General features: G+C 35.0%; 1 protein-coding gene across 1 annotated transcript; it reads right to left on the bottom strand.

Annotated features, from left to right (window-relative positions):
- Positions 1–6712: 6712 nt before the first annotated feature.
- LOC125232633 (dynein axonemal assembly factor 10) lies at positions 6713–14325 on the bottom strand. Its single transcript, XM_048138380.1, has 6 exons — positions 13931–14325; positions 13614–13741; positions 13125–13342; positions 8606–8728; positions 7785–7897; positions 6713–6932 (listed from the first exon to the last, which is right to left on the bottom strand). Exons 1-6 carry the CDS (start codon positions 14212–14214, stop codon positions 6725–6727), a joined length of 1074 nt encoding a protein of 357 aa, XP_047994337.1. The 5' UTR covers positions 14215–14325; the 3' UTR covers positions 6713–6724.
- Positions 14326–14719: the final 394 nt, after the last annotated feature.

Genomic DNA, 14719 nt, shown 5'->3' with positions numbered 1-14719 from the left:
GACATTTTCCACTTTTAAATTTATTCTAAGTACCTAATGTTTGTAATTTGTAACTAATACCAATTTAGTCGATTTAGGGCCGGTTGCACCAAACCGTCTGTCTTCGTTAAAGCGTTCGTTAAATTTTATTGTATGGGAAGTTCCATAGACGTCTGCTGAGTGACGATGATGTGTCTGTCAAATGTGGTTGATGCAACTGGCCCTAAGTAAATATTTTCTACTTTTATAAAAGTAAGTTTTTCTAAGTTTATAAAGGTAAGTACCTATTCTTAAACTAGCCTAATATGTAGATGCTTAAAAACATTTTATGCGACCTACATACGCTTTGACATTCGTTTAATAAGTATCATGTGAAAGGATAGAGCGTATTTTATCAAATTAAAAAAATCACGACATAAAGTAAGGTTTTACGCAATTTTAACAATCGAAAAAATAGAAGGTATCATTTGGATTTTCTGATTTTTCTAAAGACCTATCGACTATATCGATATACGAGAAATTAATATCTGCTGCAGTGTGTAATTGAAATTGAATTTATTATTCCTTGTTAGACACGCTCTAACACTTGCGTCGGCGACAAACAATAGCAAGTTGGGGTGAAGGGTGACCACGCGACTTTCCCACAGAAGGATATTATCTAGTAGTATTTAAAGTTTTAACTTATGTGTACAGTCCTATATTTAAATGAGATTACTCTTGTTGCATACATCTGACCGATAATGGTATTTCAACATTTAAGAAAAGAATATTACCTAAAAGGTTAAATGGATTTATCTGACATAGAGAGAAACTGCTTGTAGTATTCCTTAGTTAATCCTGAACATGATCGTCAACTAGGTGTCATATAAAGTAAATTATGGCTAGTATGACAATAAAAAGTACCTACACGAGCAGGTAGCTACTTATAGAAACTTTATGAATCAATAATAATATTGTCTTCGGTTACCGCGATAGTTACTCATGAAATAAAACTATGGAAACGGATTAAATCGCGTATAATGAATTTAAAATACATCCCGACGTTTCGAACTCTTTACAGCGTTCGTGGTCAACGGGTGACTGAGGAAAAATTAAAATGTATTTTTTTTTGGGATGTATTTTAAATTCATTATACGCGATTTAATCCGTTTCCATAGTTTTATTTCATAATCAATAATAATTTTAATGATTCAGTTGGGCACGATAAATAATTTTTCACCACACCAACTGGTAAAGGCTTACTTTGCTATTTGAAAACAGATAGCAAAATAGCATTTTATCCACAAGAGTGCAAAGTAATTTCATACAAATTTTAACTTTATGTCTTAAGCGTTGATAGAATTTACCTATAAATGATGATTTTGAATCATATTTAAATATTGAATAGATTGATGGATTTGATTTAGTTTGTTGTTTTATAGTCAGTATTTTGTTCATGTTGGCGTGGTGAAAAATTTTGTGTTTCACTCGCTACGCTCGCGGCTCAATATTGGAATCTTTGGTTTGCTCGAGATCAATATTGGCAAGTGCGGTTAAACAACAACTTTGCCCCCTTGTAAAACAAATAACTATTCAAGTTTTAGTAGGTAACGCTTTCTCTAGTAATGAAATAAATAAAACGATTATAAATAATGTTGTTCATTAGAGGAAATTTCAATTAGTGCAACAAATGGTTTGTGTTATGACAAATTAATGTACATATTCAATCTTCATCTGTGTAAAAAGTAGTAAAAACATACACAAAGTGTAAGCGTTGGTTGGTACGGCTTGCAGAATCTTGTTGAAGTACAAGGAACTATGTAATGCTTAATAAATAATAATTTCAAAAAAGTCACCTACCTACGCGTTTCTTATACCTGTGAGTTTTTTTGTTGCAAATCTTTCAATTTCTCCTTGAGACCGTTTTATTGAGCTCTTTTAACATCAGGGCACTTGCTTTAGGTAGGTGCTTATTTAGATTACATGTGCAAAAATTAAGTATGTAGTTACATAGATTTATTTAATTATTTATTAAATTAAGTCTATCGAAAACAAAATTGAGAACCTTTTATCATCATTACCTCCCACATATAGTATAAGTCTGTATGTATGAAAGAAAACAGTTGTGGGATGTAAGAACTACTAGTACCTACTTTCTACGACTCGTCTCTAAGTAAATCATCATAATTCGTTTGCCCTTATCCCAATTACTTGGGGTCGGCACAGCATGACTTTCATCCCTCCGCATCACATGACCGTACCACGCCAAGCGCTTCGTCCTTACTTTCTCTATTATGGGCGCAACTTTCAGGCTTCCTCCGATATACTTGTCTCTAAGTAAGTATTGGTAGTAAAATAAAGTACACTCCCGTCAGCGTCAAGTTCATTCATGTTGTGGATATAATAGAGAATAATCTCTAAATTCTCAATTCTCAGTTTCAAAACAAACAAAGTACACAGATGCTCGAAATCGTGGACACCCCACAGCAATGACACCCCAATTTTTGCACGAGGGAGCTAAACGGCCCGTTATCTTCGGTTCCGTTTCATTAAAAACGTATTAGCTGCTGCAATCGGAAATATTGCGACTTGCGACTTAGACTGTCCACTTTTATAAAATACCTATTGTACATAACATTTCTCACAAAGATTATCAATTTTAATAACAATAACTGTATGAAAGAGTAACCTTGTAAATCATTTATAAATTTTATAATAGTACTTCAATATTAAGATTTATAATTTTGTTATAATACAAACAATACCGACGAATCAAAATGTCCGAGAATTTATTAGTGTCAAGTCTGCGAGGCCGGAAACCCCTGAGGGACTAGCCAAGATGACTATCAGAAGTTTAACACCAGAACTAAATGGATTGGAATATAAATATGTATATGCAAACAGACACGTAGGTAAGTTCTATAAATTATCTGTTCAATCCTATCAGCGATGGACATCTTGACTAGACAAGTAGACACCATATCACGATTAGGTAGGTAGATACTGCCACCGCAAATAAGTCTGTTGTGCACTCAGCAGGAGAAATAATTGTGTCGCTTAACTTCAAACTTGGGTAAATCCATTCTGCTTTAAGGTTGAATATAAAAAAAAAATGGAAGATAATCAATTTTATAGCAGAATGTATTTACCCAAGTTTGAAGTTAAGCGCCACAATTATATGTCAAATATGGCAATCGATTACGTGGTGACAACGTAACGCTATATGTACTTATCTCTACACAGATAGAAAATATCTCTTCAACCAAAGAAACCTATTTGAACCAAGAGATATCCAGTTTCCCATATCAGGAAGATTTTAATTACTTGATATAAAACATAAAATGTCTCGATGTTTATTACTTGCACTAACCATTTTATATCTTAACATGATTAGCAAAACAATCTTTTTTTAAAAACTTAATCATTTATTCCAAGAGCGTAAACGTTTTGTTCAGTGATAATTATTACTCAGAAGCAAATCAGCAAGTTCTTAAAAACAAGTATAATATTTTTTGGTTCTAAGTAATAAAATTGTTGTATTAAGAGTTATGACGGTTTTCGGTTAAGAGTTATGCATAATTAAAGTAAAAGTTAATGTTTCTTGGGGTGAAACAATTAGTTACACCAAATATATACATTTTTCATTTTAAAAGTTCTGACGGTATTAGATGAAGATTTACATGTTTGAAGTTAGATTTAATGTTTCTTGGGGTGAAACAGTAAGTATCTTAAACCAAATATACTTACTTCTTGGATGTAATTTATCTTATTTCATTTAAAATATATAATTTCTTGAAATGAAATTTTATATTTCTTAGATTGAGTAAATAATGTTTGTAGCGGGGGTGCGCGCGGGGAGAGAAGGGAAAGCCGAAATGACGTGAGAGGTGTGTATTATGTTCAATAACCCGTACGTTACAAGCTTATAACTCAGAACGAAGACGAGTTCCCCAGCCAGTTAAAGAGAGAGAGAGAACTGGAGCGGAAGCACGTTTAGGATAGTCCTCAATAATAGCGCGTAGTTCCCAGAGGGAAGCAGGGGGCTATTATGTCGGAATTTGTATTCCTATGACTCGATACATATCAAGTTCCAACCGGCGAGCCTAACCAAATCGGGAAAAATCTTAACACCGCGATGTACGAATTCTATGGGCTGGGGTCAGCGCCATCTAGCGGGTTTTTTGGTAACTAAACCGGTGTCGCCGCTCGGCGCGCGAACTAAATCTTGAAGCAAAACTTTATTATTTTTCGATCTAAACGTGTTGATTCTCAAATGGAACTTGTAGGCATTAAATCAAGAATTTGTGATATGAAGCCAAGAATGTAATAAATCTTGACCTAAGTCCGTGTTGATTTTTAGGGTTCCGTACCTCAAAAGGAAAAAACGGAACCCTTATAGGATCACTTTGTTGTCCGTCTGTCCGTCCGTCCGTCCGTCTGTCAAGACCCTTTTTCTCAGGAACGCGTGGAGTATGAAGCTGAAATTTATATCAATTACTCAGGTCTACTGTCCCTTGAAGCTGTGAAAAAATCAAACTTCTAAGCCAACGCAATCAAAAGATACAGCCGTTTATGCCGCAAATTTTCGACACTTGCAAGGGAATCAAAACCTACAGGGTGCTTCCCGTGAACTCAGAATCTTGAAATTTGGTACGAAGCAACGTCTTATAGCATAGATAAAGGAAAAATTACGAAAACCATAAATTTTTAGTTACATCACATAATATATTTTTTTTTAATAATTTTAACCTTACTACCCATTTCCTCATAAACGCGTAGAGGTATTAAATTGAAATTCATACCAAATACTCAGGTCTATAATACCTTTAAGCTGTAACAAAATTTAATATTATTATATTATCTATTTGTACGGAACCCTCGGTGCGCGAGTCCGACTCGCACTTGGCCGGTTTTTTTATTTAAAACCTGCTCGAATTATGAATGAAGTCTATAAGCATCAAACCAAGAATTATTATAATCAAGCCAAGATTGTTCTAAATCTTGAAGTAAAACCTTGATATTTTTTGATTTGAACTTGTTGATTCTCAAATGGAGCTTGTAGACATTAAATCAAGAATTTGTGACACAAAGCCAAGAACTTAATAAATCTTGACATAAATCTGTGTTTATTTTTGTTTTAAGTTATTCTGGAACTTTGAATGGAGTTGCAAAGCATGAAATCAAGAACTATTAAAATCAAGCCAAGATTGAACTACATCTTGACGTAAAACCGTGTATTTTTTTTATTTAAACTTTTATGTCTTGATTGTAGAACGTAAAAGTTAAATTAAGAAATTATGATTTCCTATTAAAAACGCAGAATTCTTGTTGTTAAATTGTGGTGAATCTTCTTTTAACAGGTTTTTATTTTTGCTTTGATAAAGGTTACTTGAACCAAAGACGTTTTTTAAGAACTAGCATATTCATACTAAAACGGTGTAATATTTTGTTGCAAATAAATACTTCTTTGCTTCAAATCTGTCCTATTTGTACCAAATGTATATAAAGTTACGACTGAACAATTTTGATTCTTCTTTGAAAAAGGAATATCCCTTTAGGTTAAGACCATGTTATTAGATGAAGAATTATATTATTCCTTTTAAATAACAGTGTTTGAGAGAGTTTTCCGTCTTAAATTAAAATATCTTTTCTATCTGTGTATCACACTACATGAAAAGAGTTATAGCAAGACAGATAGTGTATGTTATTGGTAACCGACGCACAACGAACTAGAAGTGAAGATGACAGCACGCTCACACTAACCCGTATCGATAAAAACCGGCCAAGAGCGTGTCGGGCCACGCTCAGTGTAGGGTTCCGTAGTTTTCCGTATTTTTCTCAAAAACTACTGAACCTATCAAGTTCAAAACAATTTTCCTAGAAAGTCTTTATAAAGTTCTACTTGTGTGATTTTTTTCATATTTTTTAAACATATGGTTCAAAAGTTAGAGGGGGGGACGCACTTTTTTTTTCCTTTAGGAGCGATTATTTCCGAAAATATAAATATTATCAAAAAACGATCTTAGCAAACCCTTATTCATTTTTAAATACCTATCCAACAATATATCACACGTTAGGGTTGGAATAAAAAAAAATTCAGCCCCCACTTTACATGTAACCGGGTACCCTAATAAAACATTTTTTTTCCATTTTTTATTTTTGCACTTTGTCGGCGTTATTCATATACATACTGATACCAAATTTCAGCTTTCTAGTGCTAACGGTTACTGAGATTATCCGCGGACGGACGGACGGACGGACGGACGGACGGACGACAGACATGGCGAAACTATAAGGGTTCCTAGTTGACTACGGAACCCTAAAATCAAATAAAGCTTTTATCTATCATCTATCTATCTATCCTAAAAAAGGTAAAGAAGTGAACTGTAGGTAAACATTTCAGGGCGTTTTCCAAATTAAATCCCGAAGATCGAATTTCACCAGATCTGGACATGTTTGGGCTCATTCTTCTCAGAATCACGAGCTGATTCAATCCCGACGATAAAAAAATGTGTCCTATTTTTTTTTCTTTTACGTTACGACTTTAGTATGAACTTACTACGAGCGTGACGTATTGGAATTGGAAACTCGAATTTTGTATGGAAAATTTGGCACACATTTTTTTATCGTCGGGATCGAATCAGCTCGTAATTCTGAGAAGAATGAGCCCAAACACGTCCAGATCTGGTGAAATTCGATAGTCGGGATTTAATTTGGAAAACGCCCTTCAGCATTCAACAGAAACAAAAATTAAGTAACAAATAATTTATTGTATATTCAGCTTAGTAGTCACAATAACCCTCACATACTGGTCGTAAGCCGTCGCCACGGCCAGGCCAAGATGGTCGCGGTTCCAGTCCAGCGCGTTGATGGGTTGTGTGCTGACCACCATGCGTTGCAGTCGCTTGAGGCTCCCGGGGACCCCGACGGAGACACCTTGCTGGTCCATGCGGAACCTCTGCTCGGGGTATTCGCTGAAAGTTATTTGTTTCTGAGTCTCACATTGTCTTGTTTTTTTTTTCCGCACGGAAATGCACTTCGAATGTGTTTCTTGAATTAACATCCATACTAATATTTTTTTTATAATAATATTCAATTTATGTGGAAAAGTGTGTGTGTCTGTTTGTTAGTCCGTTCACGGCAAAACGGAGCGACGAGTTGTTTTTTTAAGTTGAGATAGTTGAAGGGATGGAGAGTGACATGGGCTACTTTTGTCTCTTTCTAACCACCCATTTCCTTAAAATGAAGCATTCCGCAATTTTCGATATTAACGCGAGCGAAGCCACGGGCAAAAGCTGGTAGAACATAATGCGACATACGTAATATGACCCTTAAACTGACTGTGAAATGTTCTTTTCACTGTACAATTGTGCAGTCTGAATCATTATCTTGTCCTCTTCTCATTATTTGGGGTCGGCGCAGCAGATCATCTTCCTCCATTCCTCTCTATTAGCCGTCATTTCCATACTAACACCTTTCACTCTCATATCATTGTTCACACATTCCATCCATCTTTTCTTAGGCCTTCCACTAGCGTTGTCGCCATCCACCTCCGCATTTCGTATGATCACTTAATCACTTTATTTCTATCTATATACCAACGAATATACGTATCTAAAAATATATAATTTAATAGCATTTTTTCTTACAACTAATTTGGTGGCTATTTTAGCGCCGCCGCCGCCGCCGCCCGGGTTAAACGTCATAGTAATTTCATAGAAGTTGGTTTACGGGCGGGGCTATTCAATTTGCTGTCGACTTAGTTTGGTATGAATGTAAAAGATACTATATACCGACTTAAGTATATTAACTATTAAAAAACTTACTATTTCCAAAGAGTCGCTTGTCCGTTGCCAGAGCACGTCACGAATAGGTCCCTATTCTGTGGTAAATGTCGTGCCACCCAAATGGTACCGCTTTTCACTGAATTTTCTAGTACCTGCAAATATATAACATAAAAAAAATGTTACTCGCCGTAAAATTTCAACTAAGGGTTCCCCAACTATACCCTGAAGCACCCTGATGCCAAGAAGTGGAAAAAGATTTCCACTTCACCATGTTACGAAGACCTTTCAAATATATTTTTAGGATTCCGAGATTAAACATTAATTTTTCAAGTATAAATAATTAATAAATATTATAGGACATTCTTACACAGATTGACTGAGGCCCACGGTAAGCTCAAGAAGGCTTGTGTTGTGGGTACTCAGACAACGATATATTATAATATATAAATACTTATATACATAGAAAACATCCATGACTCAGGAACAAATATCTGTGCTCATCACACAAATAAATGCCCTTACCGGGATTCGAACCCGGGACCGCGGCGTAGCAGGCAGGGTCACTACCGACAGACCGGTCGTCAAGTATGCTGACAAATGAGAACGATCAAGAAACCTTGATTTCAGCACTTTAACCGTTTATAAGGCACTGGACTCAAAAAAGACCACCCTGTAAGATTATTTTTTTGTATTTTTTTTTGCACCAAATTTTTAGGACTATAGGATTACCATTTTTGGAGTCTTGCCCGTTAAAGGGTTAAAAATACTTATACTCTCTGATTGGTACTAGGGACTGTATACCTATAGATATTTACAGGAATATTATTCTGCATAAGCTTCAGAAATTGACAAAAAGTTACCTGTGCAAAGCCCTTGGTTGGATTCTGGGTCCGTACGTCAAAGACGTGGAATTTCCCCTCCAACGTAGTGGCTACTAGTTTGTTCATGGGGATGTCTTTGCGATCAAACTCTGCATGGCACACCTGACAATAACGATACGTTATTATTTTACATTCTCACAGGTACCTGCCCAAGGTAATATACAACCTTTGCATTTACATTATGCGGACAGATCACAATGATGAACATAATATTATCAAAAACTACTATATTCTTTTTTTTTGCAGAATTCTCTACAGAGAAGCATCTTGAAGTTAAGGAGAATCCAGAAAACAAGAAATGAAGAAATAAGGAACAAAACTAAGCTGACAGATGCTCTCCAATATGAACTATCCCAAAAATTTGGGTGGGAAAAGAATGGGTTCACGACATTGTAAAGGTAGCAGGAAGGAACTGGATGGACACCGCTCAGAACCAGGGACCGGAAAACCCCTTTTTAGGCTTAACTTCATCAATTTGCTTACCCAATCAATTTTCTTACTAAATAAAACGGTAAGCTTTTTTAAAGGTAACCTTTTAAAACGGTAAGCTTATTGAATCTGTTACTATGAGGTTACCATAACTACTAACTAAGTTAACTCCGAAACCCTATCGCGATAGGGTTTTTAAAACCTGTTTTCATTGAGTTATGGTAAGCTTTATCCGTTCCTTGTTGTCTTTCTACATTGAAACTGGTTTGCTATAGATAGAGCTTGTCTCAGACGCATGCACTCGAATTTGCGTAGTTATTACCATTTGACATGTACGTCATTTAGTTTCTGTATTTGATAGTACAATTATTGACCTACTCGTACTCATCAGTATATTATAAGGGAATAAAATGAAGTAGGTTTTTACAGCAAGCAAGGTTTTGTACCTACTTTTAGGGTTCCGTAGTCAACTAGGAACCCTTATAGTTTCGCCATGTCTGTCTGTCTGTCTGTCCGTCCGTCCGTCCGTCCGTCCGTCCGTCCGTCCGTCCGCGGATAATCTCAGTAACCGTTAGCACTAGACAGCTGAAATTTGGTACCAATATGTATATTAATCACGCCAACAAAGTTCAAAAATAAAAAATGGAAAAAAATGTTTTATTGGGGTACCCCCCCTACATGTAAAGTGGGGGCTGAATTTTTTTTTATTCCAACCCCAACGTATGATATGTTTTTAGATAGGTATTTAAAAATGAATAAGGGTTTACTAAGATCGTTTTTTGATAATATTAATATTTTTGGAAATAATCGCTCCTAAAGGAAAAAAATGTTTCCCCCCCTCTAACTTTTGAACCATATGTTTAAAAAATATGAAAAAAATCACAAATGTAGAACTTTATAAGAACTTTCTAGGAAAATTGTTTTGAACTTGATAGGTTCAGTAGTTTTTGAGAAAAATACGGAAAACTACGGAACCCTACACTGAGCGTGGCCCGACACGCTCTTGGCCGGTTTTTTACTTTTAATTTTTATTTATTTTGAACTTCACTATCAGTCTCATAAAAATAACTATAACAATGCATGTGCTCAAAAAGTGCGTTTACAATGCATGTGCTCGAAAAGTACGTTTTTTACGAAGCAAAATCGTGCAGCAAGTAGTAGGTACTAGGTACTTTTAAAGTAGTACTTTTCCACACTAGTTCTTTTTACTTTAAATTTTGAACTTCACCATCACTGCCATAAAAATAGCTATAACAATGTATGTGCTCGAAAAGTGCGTTTTCTATAAAACAAAATCATGCGGAAAGTAGTACTTTTCCGCACTAGTGTTTTTTACATTCCAATTTTATTTAAATTTTGAAGGCCACCATCCGTCCCAGAAAAATCGTTCGGAAAGTTGTACATTTTCGCACTAGGGTTTTTTACTTTTTTTTTTTAAATTATGAACTTCGCTATCAGTCCCGTAAAAATAGCTATTATAATGTATGTGCTCGGAAAGTGCGATTTATATGTAGCAACATTGTGCGGAAAGTAGTACTTTTCCGCACTAGCGCTTTTTACTTTTCAAATGTTTTTAAATTTTGAACTTTACTATACGTCCCAGAAAAATCGTGTGGAAAGTAGTACTTTTTCAAACTAGTGCTTTTTACTTTAATTTTTTTTTTATTATGAACTTCGCTATGAGTCTCATAAAAATAGCTATTATAATGTATGTGTGCTCGAGAAGTGCGTTTCCTATGAAACAAAATCGTGCGGAAAGTAATACTTTTCCACACTAGTGCTTTTTACTTTTCTTTTTTTTTTACATTTTGAACTTCACTATCCGTCCCCGGAAAATCGTGCGGAAAGTAGTACTTTTCCGCACTAGTGTTTTTTACTTTTAATTTTGAACTTCACTATCAGTCCCATAAAAATAGCTATTACAAAAGTGCGTTTTCTATAAAGTAAGATCGTGCGGAAAGTAGAGTACTTTTCGGCACTGGTACTTTTTACTTTTAATTTTTTATTTTATTTAGGACTTTACTATCAGTCCCATAAAAATAGCTATTACAATGTATGTGTTTGAAAAGTGCGTATTCTATGAAGCAAAATTGTGCGGATAGTAGTACCTACTTTTCCGCACTAGTCACTAGTGCTTTTTACTTTTAATTTTTTTTTAAATTTTGAACTTCACTGTCTATCCCAGAAAAATCGTGCGGAAAGTAGTACTTTTCCGTACTAGTGCTTTTTACTTTTTTTTAATTTGTTACTTCTCTATCAGTCCCATAAAAATAGCACTGTATGTGCTCGAAAAGTGCGTTTTCTATGAAGCAAAATCGTGCGGAAAGTACTTTTCCGCACTAGTGCTTTTTACTTTTCATTTTTCTTTAAATTTTGAACTTCACTATTAGTCCCATAAAAATAGCTATTAGAATGTATGTGCTCGAAAAGTGCGTTTTCTATGAAGCAAAATTGTGCGGAAAGAAGTAGGTACTTTTCCACAATATTCACTGGTGCTTTTAACATTTTTTTTATTTTGCTTTTAACTTTAACTTAACTGATGACTGGGACTGATAGTGAAGTTAAACTTAACTTTAACTTCACTATCAGTCCCATAAAAATCGTGTGGAAAGTAATACTTTTCCGCACTAGTGCTTTTTAAAATTCAATTTTTTTATTTTATTTTGAACTTTACTATTATAAGTCCCATAAAACCAATGTCTTTCAAATTCGAAAATTGTACTAACATAACTTTTAATTTTAATAATTACTAAAGTATTTTGTCTTATTATGTTTTTTTATTTACTCGCACAATGCAAAGTAAAGCATTGTTTGAAAACTTTGAAACATGTGCGCAAAGATGATTTCCGAAATTCCGACTCGTATCGGCTTATATGACACTCATCAGAAATCACCTACTTTCCGCACTTGTTGCATAAATAGCTATTTTGACATTTTTAACAAAGCCCAATTGAGAAGATGTTTTCAATTATCTAATCGTAAGATATCGATATAATTATTTGCTTTGTTCTTTTACAATATTTTTTTTAGTTAGTTCTTTACTAAAATTTGCTCTCGAGTATGAGCGTCTTTGGTGAGATGGTCCGACGGCCAAACAAAAGGTTGATCTTTAAAAAGCTTGTTCGGAAACGCACAGGTAAGATAGATAAACAATAGAACGACCCGGCGCGCGCTACGAATGCATTCAATGTCAAAACACACTATGATAATTCAGGTCAGTTATGTTTTAAATTTTAGTGTAAGGTTTTAAAGTCCAATATTGTTTGAATCGACATAAAACTACGTTATTTGAATCGACATAAACTGGTTTAGAGACGATACGTATGAGCTTGTACTCGCTATGGTTATTCAATAATAAGTTGAATTTCAATGTGCGCAGAGATTAAAGTTGCTTAAACGGTTTAATAATTAAAATGATAGGGTAACCTTTAAGACTGGGTTTGGTTTTCGTTAGAGGTTATTTAAGTTAACTGTATCAGATAGGCTTACCCTATCAAACAGTCACCCTTACAAAAGGTTACCATTATGGTTGGGGTTTTTAAAACAACTTCTAAAATAAGCCTATGAAAAACCCCGGTTATGGTAAGCGGTTCCGGTCCCTGCTCAGAACAGAGTAAAATGGCAAAGCTTGGTGGAAGCCTTTACCCTATCAGGGACCACAAAAAAATAAAAGACAAATTGAATAAAAAGTAAAGAATAAAGTTACAAATGTGGAAAAAAACATAAACACTTTTCATCATCGCACCGCTCGCCATCGACAGGGCGCTCATCCACACACCTTGCAACCTAAATGGTCGCGCACCGTGCGGTTTCAGAATTTCCTCCCACGAACGCTCCGGCTGTGGAATGAGCTCCCTGTCAAGGTATTCCCAATGAACTACAGTATGAAGTCCTTCAAAAAAGGAGTGTACAAGTTTCTAATGGGTCGGCAAAGCGCATGTGACACCCCTTGAGTTGCAGGCGTCAATAGGTTACGGTGATCGCTTTCCATCAGGCGGGCCGTATACCTGTTTGCCACCGACGTGGTATAAAAAAACGCTAAATAAAAATGAAATAACAATATTCTTACCCCATTCTTTAAATTACATTCCCATCTCAGCGACATGGTCCTCAGATCAAACATCTTCAGGTCTCCATTATCATACCCAGCCACAACAATGCGTTCTGAGTCGTTGAATGAGTTCCCGAAGCAGACAGACCAGCAGTCCCTCTTGCCTTCGCCTTTTACTGGCTGCATGTTTGCTACAGGCTTGCCTCGTTGTCTTGGATCCCAAACTTTTACTGTGCCTGTGCATAAGAAAAATTAATAAATTATAATTAATATTATAAGTAAAAACAAGGCAAATGTCCAAACAGTGGCGAATTTCATTTAACTATTTACATATGCCTCTTTTTTAAGAATTGATTTGGTCACCACAACACTTATTCATGAAATGAAACTTAGCGAACAGTTCAAATTGTGTTTAAACACATCCTTAAGTTCGAACCCCTACATGCCTTTTATTATGAGTTCAAAAATTAAAATTATGAATTCAACAAATTTGAGAACAAGTTATACCATCTCTGCTGCCAGTGACAATTTCTGGAGCCCCGCACCCAACAGTGTTGCCACCCATGCCATCTATGGAGTTTATTATGTCTGTGTGCTCTTTTGTTATGTACACTTGGCAACTCTTCTCTAAATCCCTGAAAAAAAAGACATGTATAACGATTTGTGTACTTTTAATGAGTAGATAAGTATTTAGGTAATTTTGAACTCTTGTTTTAAGATTATCTAAATGGGAAAATCGAAGTAATTAAAGCGCAAATGGATACAAATATAAACATCAGACATGAGAGTATGTGTAAGAACTAGTTATATCTGAGCATTCTTACCATATTTCTAAAGTACCCTTAAAATCGCCCGTAGCCAATCTTCTCTCTACATCGCTGGTCGCACCAAATGTTCCACATTTGAAGGAGTTCGGTCTTTCAATCTCCTTTATTTGCTTCACTTCACCTGCTGTTATCTCAAAGATTTCGATCGTCCCATGCCCTTTGGGTATTGAACCAATAACAACAAACTTTGCAGAGCACGGAATCCATTTGCAATCAAATATGGAGTGATTTATATTGTGCTCAATGTGTGTTATGATTTGAGGAGTATCCAGGCTTTCCATTTTCACAAGTTTATAGTTTCCTTTGAACTAATTACTTATTTTAAGGATAAAAACAACCTCAAAGTCCAACATCGAATAAACACATTATAGTTGTCATGGTAACCAAAGTGACGTACGTTAAACGTTTTATATGGCAGTCCGAATCTGAAAAGTTAGCCAGTGAAATCGTCCAAGTAATTATTGAAAATAAAATTAAAATGAAACATTAACCAAATATTTCTAAGCAGTTACTATATTTCAGAAAAAAAAATTAAATCACCACGATAAATTTATACAAAATCAGAAAGAATAGTTACTTTTTTTGTTCGTGTTTTATTTTATCTATAATTATTGTCTATGGTTTGACAGTACTTTGACATTTACAGTGATGTACTCTTATCGCATAATTTGGAGTATCGATATCGATAAAGTGAAGGATGATTTTACATAAAATCATTCGTTTATAATAGCTAACAAATCCCTAAATATATTTTACTACGTAGGAAAAAATTGGCTATACAAATTT

The sequence above is a fragment of the Leguminivora glycinivorella genome, chromosome 13 (genome assembly GCF_023078275.1).
Source record: "Leguminivora glycinivorella isolate SPB_JAAS2020 chromosome 13, LegGlyc_1.1, whole genome shotgun sequence".
Lineage (NCBI taxonomy): Eukaryota > Metazoa > Arthropoda > Insecta > Lepidoptera > Tortricidae > Leguminivora > Leguminivora glycinivorella.
The sequence above is the reverse complement of the archived record's forward strand: the minus strand, read 5'-3'. Positions and strand labels throughout refer to the sequence as shown.